The following is a 15993-nucleotide window of genomic DNA, read 5'->3' on the forward strand; positions in this document are numbered from 1 at the left end:
TACCAAACCTTACCTTACTTTGTGAGAGATAGAGAGACGGGATTATAAATTGTCCTTGAATGAAAATATTTACTATTAACAAGTTGCTTACCATATTTTACACTATGTATAGGCGATTTAAGTGACTTAAGTTATGTATACAAGTTAAATTCAATATCTTCAATTTTAAAACTTTTATTTCCTAAGGCACATATTATTCATGTGACCGTTTTTTAATTCTTCCAAATCATCTCTTTATGCTCACGTCTACAACTAGTAGTAGCACTAACGAACGTACACATTCAACATAGCATGACACTCTCACACTTTTTATGCAACCTTATCTCCAAACTTTTGAATTTGCAACCCTCCTCCGCACCCCACCCCCCCACCCCCCCTCAAAGCAACAAATCAATTAATAGAAAACGAAGAGATTTTATTTTTATTTTTATAAAAAGGACTAGCTTTCCCTGGCCAACTCTTGAGTTATATATAGTCCCCTTGTGTACAGCTAAATATTGGAACATCCATAACAGTTTTAAACAATGGAAATATCAGTGGAGATGAGGAAAGGACCATGGAGTTCGGATGAAGACTCTAAACTCATCCATTACATCTCCCTACTTGGACAGGGACGCTGGAATTCTCTCGCTCACTTTGCCGGTATATCTCTACTTAATACTTTCAACTTTCTTTCTTTATCTCATCCACAAGTTTATGTTGATTCAAATAATACATTTAATTACTTAACTGCATTATATAATCTCAACATGCCTCCTTATGGTTAGCCTATACGCCTTTTCTTTTTTAATGGGTCATACATGTGGTCCTTTTTTAATATCGCTTTATGGATGGCGATGAGAATGAACCCAAAACTACCTCTGCAAGCTCAGCCATATATACTGTGTGTGATCAGAGGAAAATCTAGAATTTCTGGAATATGGATCCACCACAAAAAAAAAAATGAAAAATTGTATTAAGTGAAGTTTGATCCCTAGACCTCTAGGTATATAACTCAACCTTCAACCAAGTGGACCATTTAGCCTTTTTTTAGCATGTTTTCCAGCAGATAGTATTATACTAATTTTAGAAAATATATATACATAAAATTAAAAAAAATTAAAGTAGTCAAAAAGAGCATATGTTGTAATTCCTTAACTATAGTTGTATTATATTTCAACACGTACAACTATTCATGCGCCGTTAATAATCACTAGGCCAAGTGAATGAAAATCAAATTTTAGGTGTAATGAATTTTCCTAAATAGTTACTAGTATAAATCGTAAAGAATGGATCATGGATCTAACTCGACACTAAAAGTTAACCATGAAGAGAGGATTGTCCAAGTCTATATAAGTAGATCAAGTCCCCCATCTCTTGCCGAGAACTCAACACCACCCGTGCATTTCCTATATATTGCATGCAAATGCTTATACTTACGTATAAAAGAGATACTATACGAGTACGAATCGTCATTTATTTCCCTTTAGTAGTATACAATACGTATTAACTATTTATGCAGGGTTGAAGCGTACAGGTAAGAGCTGCAGGTTGAGATGGTTGAATTATTTGCGACCTAATTTACGACGAGGAAAACTTACTCCTCAAGAGCAGCTTCTTATTTTACTGCTTCATTTTCGCTTTGGAAATCGGTGAGCATATACTATATATCCTTCCTCCTTCCTCTCTTTGCCTTTTGTTATTATTCTCTCGAATTATTGGTGAGTATATCAGCTTAACATTTACTTATTTTATAAATAGATGGGCAAAGATTGCAGAGAACTTGCCAGGAAGAAGTGATAACGATGTTAAGAATTACTGGAGAACTAAAGTACAAAAACATGCAAAAAAGCAGCATTGCGACGTCAATAGCCAGCAATTTCGAGACTTCCTTCTATATCAATGGCTGCCCTATCTGGCTGAACAAATACGTGCCCCATCATCGTCTTCTTCTTCTTCTTCTACTTCTCACATGAGTTACGCTGAAATCATGATGCATAATACTCCTAATTTTGTTCAAACTGGGATTAATGGATCCACTGACATGACATGTCCAAACATTCATGTCTCATCGACGGATTCCTTCGAAGCAGAAGTTACAGTACCGCTGATAGATGATGGTAATATTTGGAACAGCTTGTCCAGCTTTGAAGATGGTTTTTCTGATTTTTCAAGCCAAGAAATGGCGGTTTATGAGGATCAGTACTGTAACAATTGGACAAGCGCAACATTAGAAATATTTCCAGATGAAACGCCATGTTTGGATGCAATGGACCTTTAGCTCTTTCCTTAATTAGAGGTGTAAAGCGTAATGTAAAACTTAAAATACTACTATTACTACTTACTTTACTGACAGCTGTACTTAACAGTTAACGGTGTTGTTAAGTCCTTTTGCTCAGGAAATTTCTACGCAATGGGGGTTAATATAAACCCTAACACTTCACCATTTTCAAGTCACTTTTCACCTCCTTCATTTTCACTCTTTAACATACTTTAGCGCCCCCCCCCCCCCCCCCCCCGGGAAAATCATGTCCCAAAGATCCGAAATGTCAAACTTTGCTATAAAACTCAATGTTTTTTAATGCGGTTATTATTGTAAGCTAAGAACATCAAAGACCCAAGATAATCCAGGTCGTCATTTTTGGTGTTGTAAAGTGCCCGAAGTAAGTGTTTTTACAAGTTTTTAGGGTTAGAATTTTTTTTTCACATTATCTACATATTTTACTTTCAAAAATTGATTTTTCTTGTAATGTTTATATGATATGAATAGTTGCAAACATTTTCGATGAGAAGATAGCATTCCCGTGGATAAAACGGTGGCAGCAAAGTTTAAAAAGTCTTATGTTGATAGAGATACTGCGACCTCACGTATCACTAGAGATACCGTGAAGTTTGACTTGTAGTTTAAGCTTATGGAAACTCAAGAAAAAATTGATCTTTTGGAGGTCTTGCTAAAAGAATCCAAAGAAAAATAAAGTTTTTTCAAGGCTAACCTTAGATATACTCAACACGAGAAAAATGCGTTGAAAGAAAAACTGAAATTTTGGAAGATTATTTGTGTTATCTTGTTGTCGTTGTTTATTATTTCTATGTATTTTGTTTATTAAGTTTGTTATTTCTATGTTTTTTTTTTGTTATTTTTATGTATTGAGTTTTACTAGTTGTACATTTTCATGTATTATGTAAGCGGCACCTTTTATGTACTAATTTATTTGTGTTTTCTTTAAAATTTTGAATTATTGGACTTTTTATGTAATATTAACTCTAAGAAGCTTATATAAATTAATAATAGACTATAATAATCAAAGCAAATTAAAAACATACTAATTTTCTTCAAATTGATGACTTCATCATAAATTAAAAATACAAACTAAATCATCCGTATGGAACTTAAATGACCCAAAAACTAAGCAAGTGAACCAAAGTAACCCCTAACCATCATCAGAATAGAAGTCTTCAATATCGTCCTCAGAACAATATTTTGGGTTTCTTAAGACATACTCCCTCCATTTCAATTTATGTCAACCCATTTGACTAGGCACGACATTTAAGAAAGAGTGAAGACTTTTGAAACTTGTGGTTCAAAATAAGTCTTCAATATTTGTGTGGCTGTAAATCATTTCATAAAGTGAATTTGTTTCCAAATTAGGAAAGAAGTCATTCATTTTGGCACGGACTAAAAAAGAAATATATTCACATAAATTGAAACAGAGGGAGTATCTTCTTTTTGTGCATGTTAGTTCTCTACCCGTTGATGATGATTGTTCTTCAGCCAACTTTAGCATGTAAAATCTACAACGTCTTGCTAGCATTCTGTATTTTCTTTTCTAATCCTTTGTACGACAACCTCACAATAATGTGGATCAGTTCGAGGCATGGTCGTTGAGAATCTTATTGGGATTTGAGCGTTGAGATTTTTCAAGTCACGAAGAAGACATCCTGATTCGGCATGCTGATATGCCCATTCTCAGCATAATCATCAATACTATTCTCACGGATCTGAATATTTCACATTACAAAAATCATTATTATGATCTATAAGAATGTGGGATTTCAAATCGTCTATCTTGAATTCATTGTTGTCAAGATAACTCGATTCACCGGAATAACTACTATGATTTGAGCTTTCATCGCACTGCTATTCGAATCATTTGGAAGGAATACCGACCAATCTACATTTCTACCACTTGACATTGAATATGTTGTAGTTTAATAACATATGAAAGACTACTTATATAGTTGCAAACCCTCAAGTACCCTTGGGGTTGTCATTATGACCCTATCTATCTATCTATTTTATTATAAGAAAATATTAATAGGATCACAGGGGATCATTTTCGCCGGATATCTCTGTCACACCCCTACCAAGAGTATGACGGGCTCCGACCCGTAGGTCGGGAACCACCTGACTTATCTGTCACTTTGAACATTATAAACCATAACTCAAGGAACCTCTGCACGCAGAAAAGGCCCAACATAGTCCGATCATTCAGCACATATATTCATATGCGGACCGACAAGGTCGCCACAACATAACGTATATCATAAGCCGGCAAGGCTAATAGTAAAGTAGCAAGAGCTCAAAATAAGGCCGACAAGGCCACCAATATATTATACAACAATATGAACCGGTGGAACTATAAAACATCTGACTGTACACACACGTCTACGAGCCTCTACATAGAATACAAATGATCATAAGGACAATACCAAATAGACTGCAGCTCCGAAGTAAGTGGAATGCTTCTGAGAATCTGTTGGTGGAACACCTACGGGTCTGATCCGTCTCCCTGCCTACTTGCGGGCATGAGCGCAGCGTCCATAAGAAGGGACATCAGTACGAATAATGTACTGAGTATGTAAGGCATGAATAACAACATAATATAGATATGGAAGGTAACATGGAATAAGAGAGATAACCTGTACATCTGGATGCCTCATAAGGCAGATGTCATGCATGCTTAGCCTTTAAAAAAAATTCTTACATACATATATATAATATCATCATCATAACGTACCCGGCCTTTTCAGGACTCGGTGTGTAACGTACCCGGCCGTTTCGGTACTCGGTGTGTAACGTGCCCGGCCCTTTCAGGACTCGGTGTGTAACGTACCCGGCCCTTTCGGGACTCGGTGTGTAATACCAACTGATCAGTGGTTGCACAATAGGTGTCGTACCCGGCCGACTATAGCGCGGCTCGGTGTAGTAAATACATACATACATATATAAAGCATGCATGAGAGCCAAATAAAAGCTATAAATACTTCGGAGTGACGTAAGGTCGGTAACCTCCGATTATGTTATGGAATAATCATCATCGCTTTATCTCACCTTGAAGGAACAATTATTATAAGGTGAGACTATCAATGAAGAATAACATCTAGAGAAAACATAGAATAAGATCATAAATCTCATAAGGCGTCAATTCATATACTTTGGAATCTTAAAAAAAAATAGTTATCATCCATGAATAAAATTTAGAAATCAAGAAATAGCTCAACATTCTTATATCGTCATTGAAATCATAACATGGAACCTTTAAACATGGAATCATTCTCATCATAGTCATCATAGAAAATGTTCTCATCTTTGGCATCATTGTCATCATGATAAAAACATGTCCATCATTGTTGTCATAAGAGCTTACAAAATCATAAACCTCTGTTTTGGAAGAATACAGACATTTTGGAATACATTTATGGGTTATCGGGAAAGGAATCATGCCTTGGAATCATAGACTTCTAACTTTTGAAAACAAAGAAGTTATGGAAGCATTTATGAAATCGTAACATAGGAATCATGCCTTTGAAAGAAAGGGACGAGCCTTAACATACCTTTCGGTTGCCTTAGTCGTTCAACGTTTATCCTTCCAAGCTCATAAATCTACATATAAACCATTCATACTATTATTAGGCTCAATGTCATACGCTTATCTTAAGCCTTCAATTTAATTCCGTTTAGAATCTGCCGAAATTCGGGCAGCACCTCCCCTGTTTATATGCCTAGCCCGAAGTTATAATTCAGCAACCAACAACAACAACAATCACAACATCGACAATCACATCATTTCCAACACCAATATGTACCATAAAACATCCCACACGATGTTTTCCAATTTCCACAACCAACCAACTCGCTATACAATTATTTAACGACTTTATCTCCGTAAATAAATCAAAATAACATTAATAAGGAGAGATTCATACCTTATTTTTGTTAAAACAGCGATATCTTCACTATCCACCTTGAATCCGCCGCAAAACCATACTAGAATCACATCTATGCGTTTACCCGAGCTTCGATTAATACTCTGTCGCTTGAAAATTGCTTACTTTTTGTTTCTCTCTCTTAAAAAATCTGGAAATTTCTGGGCTAAATCTGGTGAAAAAAGGGGTTATTACCCTTTTTATAAGGGTCAAATTCGGTCGGGTACTGTAGCTTTTTACTGTAGCATGCGTTTCTGCTCTGTCAGCTGAACTTGTAACGTCCATAATTCTCTACTCCGATGTCCTATCGACGAGAGGTTTGTTACGTTAGAAACTAGACTCGACAAACTTCATTTTAGGCATTTAAAACTCCTCATATACCTGGAGATATACCCCTCCAAAGTTGACCCAAAATTTTGTCCTTAATTCTGCCAACTTGTTCCACATTTTCGACAAACTTATTTTCGTTGATTTGCTTGGTCTTGGAATCCTCCACAACTCCCCCTGCATGATATTTATCATTTATTATACTTGATAATGGCCATGTTCTTGTGTTTCAAAATAGTCTTTCCCGATTACGACTTACGAGATCGTAATTCATCCTTTACTTCGTTGTTACTTACTTTCCATGGCTTGTACCTTCCAAAACTTCATGGGACATCTTCGATAATCCATTACTATGGTGAAGTACGTGGCATGCTCATGCTCCGAAAGTGTGGGGTGTAACAATCTCACTGTCCGAATTCCACTTGTATTTGAATTTGACGTAACCTTGTTGACCAAATTCTACCCCTATTTAAATTAAATATAGTGTATATTTTTGTTGGAGATTTAACCATATCTTATTGTACTCTTCATTTTTAGTGCAAATACATTGTATTTTTTATATTCGCTTGTATTTTTATATTTTTGAAGGAGAAAACTATGTATTTGAATACACATACTACACGTGAAATAGCTACGAATTGTAATTAAGAAACAGTATGTACAATTAATTAGAAGCCTAGAATTTACTATTTGAGTTCAGCTCATTGATATTGTATATCATCGGGTGAAATTGGTAGCTTGATACAAGAAACTGAAAATAGAATAACGACCTACTAACCTACTATAATAAGGTAATTATACTAATGGTATAAATTATTGCAATGTATATAACTTTAAGTTCCAACTTCTTTAATACTAGCACATGTATTGGCACATTTTAAGTTTGAGATCCTTCAATCTCCAGCTTCCAAGCTTTTTAACACTTTCTCTCTCTAAAAAAGAACCTCTCCATACAAATCAGAAACGTTAGCCCCAACGGATACCTAACCCCACCAATTTGACCACGCGCCGCCTCATGGAACCACCGGACGGCGCCGATCCGGCGCGTCTCGGTGTCTCATCGACCTCTAACAACCCCCTGAACCCTTCCACCAACTCAATATCTGCTCTCCCCTCTTATTCTAATGTTATTTTAACGATCACCTCTTCATCCACCACCCCTAAACGCCAAGGGAAAGAATCAGTGAAAGCCAAACAAATTGCACACAACGGTGTGCATGCTGTCATCTTCCAACATAACGAACACTATTGTTTAATGGCAATGGAATGTAAATTCACCTTGGTTGGTCAGTTCCTCAGAGCTAGACCTCAGATCGACTGACTGAGGTCAAGTTTCAAAGAAATCATTTCGATGAAAGGTACGGCCAAACTTGGTGTTTTTGATACTTACAACGATTCATTTACTTCACCCACGAGGAAGATTTCAACACAGTATGGTATAAGAGAGTAATTGATATCGAGGGACAACAAATGTGGCTTCAGAAATGGGTCCTTTTACCTGCTCTGCCATTTCATCTTCATGCTTGGCATTATCTTAAGCAAATTGTTAGTAACGTCGGAACCCCTTTGGAACTAGATATGGCTACAAAAAACAGAAATAGGCCAAGCATGGCCAAAATCCGTGTCAAAATTGACCTACTCAAACCTCAACCAGATCAGGTATGGTTTGGTATTGAGAAAGAAAACTCCCATCTGAAGGGATTCTACCAGAAACTAGAGTACGAGGGCATCCCCAAATACTGTAGACATTGTAGGAAATTAGGACATATGATGGTTGATTGTCGCGTGTTGGAAAAGAAGAAGGCTGCCGAGGCTAAGAAAATTGAGAACGACAATGCTACAATTCAGATTCAAGAGAGCAATCCTGAAGAGAATAGAAATAAGATTGATGTGCCAGAAAAGGTTGAGAACAAAAATGGGAACAAGAAGAATGACAAAGCTACCACCAATGCAACCCAAAATAGAAGAGATGGCACAGATAAGGTGGCAAAAAACAATTATCAAGTTGGCAAGGGAGAGGATAACGCTAAGTCTAGTAAGAAGGCCAACAACAAGAAAATGCCCAATAAAAAACCTAGTATGTTACTAAATATCATTCAATCTACCAAGAGAAAGAAGCAAAGGAAGAAAGAAAAGAAAGCCAAAGAATCCAGTAACTCTACAGAGGAGCGGATGACTAACATGAACAACAATGTTTCATCCCAGCCATCTGCCCCTAATATTGGCATAGAACTTCCTGATACTCAACAGGTTGATGAGGGGTTGAGTTTGAATGCTCAATACCAGCAACTTGAAAAAATAGCTCAGAGCAGTCCTGATAAAGTCGATCAACTCGCCAACAACAATGACAACATCATTTTCCATAACAATAACCAGCAAAATATGCAGCCTCATTTGTACAATCTGGATAAGGAAACTCTTAGTATTCTCCTAGAGATTAGGGCTCTTCCAGGTATAAAATTGACTGTTGATCTAAATACTGGCCCCGATAATCTTTATGATGAGGAAACAAACCAGGAACAAAAAGAAAATGGCGAAGCTAAGAAGCAGCAACATTCAGAGGACAAGGAAAACAACAATGTGCACCAACAGATAGAGGTCTCCTCCCCGAATAGAATCACGGTTATGATACCTAAGGACCAGCTTCAAACTGAAACGGTGGAGACCAACAACAATGATGGATTCTCTCCAGCAAGGAACACCAAAAACAAAATCAAGAAAAACAACAAGAAGGACAAAGACAACACTTACTCCCGAAATAAGAGGAGAAACAAAAATTGATCACCTCCCAATGTTTTAATGATTAGTTCCATTTTTTGGAATATACGCGCGCGCGCGCGGAGGGGGGGGGGGGGGGTCAAGTCTAGGAAAGCTATTCACAGACTCAAAAAACTCATTCTAATGAACAAAGTGGATCTCACTATTATCATAGAACCCTTTGTCAACATGAACAACATCACCAAATACATGAGATATCTGGGTTATCAACATAGTATGTCAAACACGAATGGGCATATTTGGCTTTTTTGGACTGGAGACCATCATACTCTTATGGTCGATAGCTCAGATCAGCAAATTACTATAAAAAAGCACTATAGTCCTTCTAATTGTGACATTTTCATTACTGCTGTTTATGCCAAATGCAACTCAATGGAGAGAAAAGTTTTATGGGTTGATCTTATTAACATACATCAGTTAGTTCATGGGCCTTGGTGCATTGGAGGCGACTTCAATGTCATTTTAGATCCAGATGAGAAACATGGCAGTACAACTCATAGTATGAGGAATAGTTTTGATTTTAGTACTTGTATGGATGCGTGTGAGATGTTCGATTTGGGTTTTGTGGGTCCTAAGTTCACTTGGTGTAATAATAGGAAATCAAGGAAGAGAATATGGAAAAGACTTGACAGGATCTTCATCAATGATAATTGGGCTCAAATTTTCCACAATTGTCACGTGAAACACCTTGCGAGGACAGGTTCAGACCACAAACCTCTCCTCATTAAATGCCACAATGATAATCAAGAGGGTATCAAGTACTTCAAATTCTTGGATTTCTGGGAAAGTCAACCTTTATTTCTTCAAGTGGTTGAGAAATCTTGGAATACAAATGTGATCGGCAACCCAATGTGGAAGCTCCAATCAAAGCTCAAAACTCTCAGTAAAAATCTCAGTACTTGGTCCCGGGAGACTGTGGGGAATGTTTTCGATCATGTCAAAATTTGGGAAGATAACATGGTTATTCTGGAAGAGCAAGATATTAACAACAAAAGTGAATTTACCAGAGGCTCTTAACAAAGGTCATGCCGAGTATGTCAAATGGATGAACATGCAGGACACTTTGTTAAAATAGAAATCTCAAGTTAACTGGTTTGAAGAAGGAGACTGCAACACTAAGTACTTCCATAGTGTTATCAGAGACAGAAGAAGGAAGTTGCACTTACACAGAATCAAAGACCACAATGATACTTGGATTCAGGGAGATGATAAAATAGCTAATGCTGCTACTCATCACTTTGAGCAATTATTCAATCAATCTCATTCATTTACTGATTTCAATATTGTTGATTATATTCCAAGAATTATGTTACACCCCGCACTTTCAGAGCATGAGCATGCCACGTACATCACAGTAGTAACGAAGTATCGGAGACGTCCCATGATGTTTTGGAAGGTACAAACCATGGGAAGTATGTAACAATGAAGTAAAGGATGATGATGATCTCGTAAGTCGTAATCGGGAAAGAATATTTTGAAATGCAAGAACATGGCCATTATCATGTATAATAAATGATAAGTATCATGTATGGAGAGTTTCAGAAGATTTCGAGATCAAGCAAATTGAAGAAAATAAGTTCGACGAAAAATCGAGAAATGCTGGGCAGATTTTTAGTCAACTTTGGAGGGGCATATCTCCTAGTATATTAGGAGTTTTAAGGTGAAACAAAAAACTAAAATGAAGTTCGTCGAGTCTAGTTTATAATGAAAAAAACCGCTCGTCGATAGGACATCGGAGTAGAGAATTATATACGTTACAAACTGAGCTGTCAACGCAGAAACAGGGCGCTACAGTACTGCTACAGTACCGCCGGCCCAACCCACTATAAAAGGGCTAAACCCCCCCCCCCCCCATTTTCATCATCAAAAAAATGCTCCAATGTTCCAGAATTTTCAGCCATAAAAAAGGGCTCTTAATCTCACATAAAAGTGAAGAGTTTAAGCAAAATTTCAAGCTACGGAATATCAATCGCGGTCTGGGCAACGCGTAGACGCGATTATAATTTCGTTTGGTGTTCGAGTTAGCTTGAGGACAAGAAAATGATGAAGATTTTGCTACCTTCATAAAAATAAGGTATGAATCAGTGAATCTTTCTCCTTATCAACCTTGATTTAGGAATATTTGCAAGAAATAAAAGTTGTAGTTGTGTTGTTGTTGTTGGCTTATGGATTAAGGTTTGAAGAGAATTTTGGATGAATATATATATAATTATCTTGTAGAATGATGAGGGTATTATTGTTGCTATTATTGGTATTAATTTCGGCTCCTTTACGGAAATAAAGTTATTAAATAGTCGTATCACAAGTTGGTTAGTGGAGAAATTTAGAAAACATCGTGTGGGATGTTTTAGGAGATATATTGACATGGATAATGGTATTGATGATGTTGGTATTGTTTTTGTTGATTTCTTGTTGATCTTATGATTTCGGGCTAGGCATATAAACAGGGGAGATGCTGCCCGAATTTCGACAGAATCTAAAAGGATTTTAATTAAAGTCTTGAGACAAGCATGATGATGAGCCTAACAATGATATGAATGGTTGTATATGTAGATTACGAGGCTACGAATAATCTTAAGTGAATTGCGAGACAGGAAGTAAGTTGGGAGTCGAGAAATTTTCTTCCATGTATGTTAAGACTCGTCCCTTTCTTTCAAGGCATGATCCCTATGATTATAATTCCATAAATGTGTCATAGCCTCCTTATTTCCAAAAGTTAGATGTTCATGATTCCAAGACATAACCCCTTCCTAATAATTCATGAATGTTTTCCAAAATGTTCGTATTTCCTAAACTAGAGGTTTATGACTCCGTAAGTTTTTATGACAACAACGATGGATATGTTTTACAACGACAACGATGATGTCAAGGGTGAGAATATTTCTATGGTGACTATGATGAGAATGATTTCATGTTTAAAGGTTCCAAGTTTATGATTTCAATGACGATATAAGAATGTTGAACTATTTCTTGATGTTTCAATTTTATTCATGGATAATGAGTATTCTTTTTAAGATTCCAAAAGTATATGAATTGATTCCTTATGAGATTTATGATATTATTCTATGTGTTCTTTTAATGTTATTCTTCATTAATAGTCTCACCTTATAATAATTGTTCCTTCAAGGTGAGACAAAGCGACGATGATTATTCCATAATATAATCGGAGGTTACCGACCTTACATCACCCCGATGTACTTATGGCTTTTACTTGGCTCTCATGCATGTTTTTTATATATATATATATATATATGTATGTATGTATTTTCTCACACCGCGCCGCGCTATAGTCGGTCGGGCAGGCACGTAGATGTGCACACCACTGCAGTGGGCATGTTATGATATTGCCCCGGACGCGGGAGGCCTGGACGCAGGCTAATGATGATAACACCGAGCCTTAATGGCCGGACATGATACTATATATATATATATGACACCGAGGCTTAATGGCCGGGCATGGTACTATGCATATGTATAGAAATGTTTTTTTTAAAGGCTAAGCATGCATGACATCCGCCTTATGAGGCATTCAGATATACATGTTATCTCTCTTATTCCTTGTTATTTTTCATATCTATGTTATGTTGTTACTCATGCCTTACATACTCAGTACATTATTCGTACTGACGCCCCTTCTTGTGAGCGCTGTGTTTCATGCCACGCAGGTGTATACAGATGAGTAGAGGATATTGCTAGAAGATGTTCCATCTGGATTGGCGAGCTCCATTTCTTTCCGGAGTATTGCCGAGTCAGAGTATCTATGTTATAGTATATTGATTTATGTTAGAGACTTTGCAGACAGAGTCACGTATATAGTATGTCATTTTTGTAAGCGGCTATTTAAGCCAATGTATCATTATGCATTACTTTACAGATTCATATGATTACAGATTTTATTTGATTCGAGAAAGACGAAAAGAATGTTTTTCGAAAAGCTTTCATTATGCATTTCATTTCATGACTTAAGAGTCCGGTGAGATTATGAGTATAACAAGAACTAGCGGGTTTGCTCGGCTCTAAGTAAGGGTCGGGTGCCCATCATTCCCTATCAGGATTGGGGTGTGACAAATTATCACTGATAATGATAACACTTTCCTTGCAGGTGTTCCAGACATTGATGAGATTAAAAATGATGTTTTTAGTGTGAGTACTACCAGTGCTGCTGGTCCTGATGGATTTAATGGCACCTTCTATCATAAATGCTGGGATATACTTGGAAACGATGTCAAGGACTTTGTTCAGAGTTTCTTTTTGGGCAAAAAACTCACTAAATACTTCACCCATACTTGTCTTGTTCTTCTACCTAACGTGAACCCTCCTTCCACATTCGCTGATCTCAGACCCATTAGCCTCACTAATTTTTCCTGCAAGATCATTTCTAAAATCTTGTCTATTAGGCTTAATCCTCTCTTAGACAAGCTTATCTCTGAGAACCAAAGTGGTTTTTGTCAAAGGTAGGTTAATCACTGAAAACGTGCTCTTGGCTCAAGAAATTGTTAATGGTATCACTAACTACAACAGGAGGGGTAATATGGTTATCAAATTAGATACAGCAAAAGCTTACGATAGGATGTCTTGGGATTTTCTATTGGTTGTCATGAAAAAGTTTGGTTTCTCTGATAATCTGTTGGTTCTAGTTAGTAATCTTCTTGCTGGGGTCTGGTATTCTATTATCTTGAATGGAACCAGGAGTGGTTTTTTCACTTCTACTCAAGGTCTCAAACAAGGTGACCCTCTATCTCTATCTCTTTTTATTATTGGTGCTGAAGTGCTTTCTAGATCCCTTAATAGCCTTAACCGGAATGAACATTTCACTCCTTTCTCCATGGATACTAGAGGCCCTATCATTAATCATCTTGCCTATGCCGATGATATCGTTATCTTTTGTGGAGGTAACAATAAATCCATTAAACTCATCAAGCATTAAATCAAGAGATATGAGAATGCTTCTGGACAAAAAGTCAATAATAATAAAAGTTTTTTCATTACTGCTCCTAATACTTCTGCTTACAGGATCAACGGAATGAGAAATGTCTCTGGGTATATGGATAAACCTTTCCCCTTTAACTATCTTGGCTGGCCTATTTATTATGGGAGGAAAAACATTCATATCTTTGATGGTATGTTATCCAAAATTTTGAAAAGGTTGAATGGTTGGCAGGGAAGTATGCTCTCTTATGGTGGTAAGATCATTCTTATTAAGCATGTGCTACAATCTCTTCCTGTGTATATCATGTCTGCTATGAATCCCCCAAAGGAGTTTTAACTCTTATGGAAAAACATTTTGTAAACTTTCTTTGGGGTTCCTCATAAGGTAAGAACAAATACCATTGGTTGGCATGGGACAAGCTGTGTCTACCAAGAGATGAAGGCGGTATTGACATAAGGAAAATAGAAGACATCTCTAGCACTCACATTGTGAAAAGGTGGTGGAGAACCCAACCATCTCTCTAGGCCAATTTTCTCCAAAATAAATATTGCAAGAGGGCTCATTGTGTCACGAAAGTTGTTGTTTCTTCAGACTCACACACATGGAAGAGTCTTATAAAAATTAGATTGAAGAGTGAACCACATATAGTCTGGAATATCCAATCTGGAAATTCTAGCTTTTGGTGGGACAATTGGACAGATAAAGAAGCTTTAGCAAAAATCTTCCCTGGTTTAGGAAGATCAGCTAAGCTCCTTGTTAACTTCTTCTTTAATAACGACAATTGGAATTTTAATAGATTACTAGTTTGTTTACCTCTTCAGGTTGTTCAATGTATTGCTCATATTAACATTGGAGATCAAAGTGAATCGGATTTCCCAGTCTGGCAGCTAACTGAGGATGGTGCCTTCACTAACAAGAGTGCTTGGCAATCTTTAAGAACCACTGGACCGAAACTTCCTTTTTTTAACAATCTTTGGCACAAAAGAATTCCTTCTAAAATATCCTTCCTAAATTGGAGAGTGTTTAAGAGAAAGGTTCCATTTGACGATACTATTGGAAAATTTGGTACTGATAAGAGATCTATGTGTGTTTGTTGCAAGATATCAACTTACGAGTCTATTCAACACTTCTTTGTCGAAAGAGAAACCGCTCATCAAATCTGGAGCTTCTTTGGCAACCCCTTGGGAATTCAACAGATGGATCAACCTATCCCGACAGTTTTTAAGAAATGGTGGGATTGTAAATACACTAACAATGCTCAAAAATTGATTCTGCAGATTGCTCCACTCGTCATCTGCTGGGAACTATGGAGACAGAGGTGTTCATGCAAATATGGTAACCAAAGGAAGATGTTCATGGAGAAGATGCTGCATCAAGGAGTCTGGTCCATCAAGTCAGCCTTAAGCAAGATTTATCCTCCTATCAAGGACATTGGTGACTGGCCAGCGATCCGCGATACAATTGAAAGATTAAGACCTACTAGAAGATGGTGGCAAGTCTCTTGGGTCAGGCCATGCTACGGCAAGTTGAAGATGAACACGGATGGTAGCTGTATTGCAAATGATGGTAGAGCGGGAATTGGAGGCATACTAAGAGATTGGCAAGGAGACATGATTATGGCCTTCTCAATCACGGTACAGAGCAGCAATAACAACAACGCAGAAGCTCTTGCAGCGGAATTTGGAATGAAATGGTGCTACCAACATGGCTACAAGGACTTCATTCTCGAGCTTGACTCTATGGTGCTTACAAAAATGATTGACAGCCAGAAC

The 15993-nt window shown here is 37.1% G+C and overlaps 2 protein-coding genes across 2 annotated transcripts; both read left to right on the forward strand.

Moving 5' to 3' along the window:
* The first annotated feature begins 512 nt into the window (after positions 1–512).
* On the forward strand, positions 513–2400 carry LOC132604901 (transcription factor JAMYB-like). The gene is made up of 3 exons (XM_060318259.1): positions 513–642; positions 1502–1631; positions 1741–2400. Exons 1-3 carry the CDS (start codon positions 525–527, stop codon positions 2258–2260), a joined length of 768 nt encoding a protein of 255 aa, XP_060174242.1. The 5' UTR covers positions 513–524; the 3' UTR covers positions 2261–2400.
* A 5583-nt stretch (positions 2401–7983) lies between these two features.
* On the forward strand, positions 7984–9294 carry LOC132606002 (uncharacterized). Its single transcript, XM_060319300.1, has one exon. The coding sequence runs from the start codon at positions 7984–7986 to the stop codon at positions 9292–9294; it is 1311 nt and encodes a 436-aa protein (XP_060175283.1).
* Positions 9295–15993: the final 6699 nt, after the last annotated feature.

Source organism: Lycium barbarum, chromosome 8 (assembly GCF_019175385.1).
Source record: "Lycium barbarum isolate Lr01 chromosome 8, ASM1917538v2, whole genome shotgun sequence".
Lineage (NCBI taxonomy): Eukaryota > Viridiplantae > Streptophyta > Magnoliopsida > Solanales > Solanaceae > Lycium > Lycium barbarum.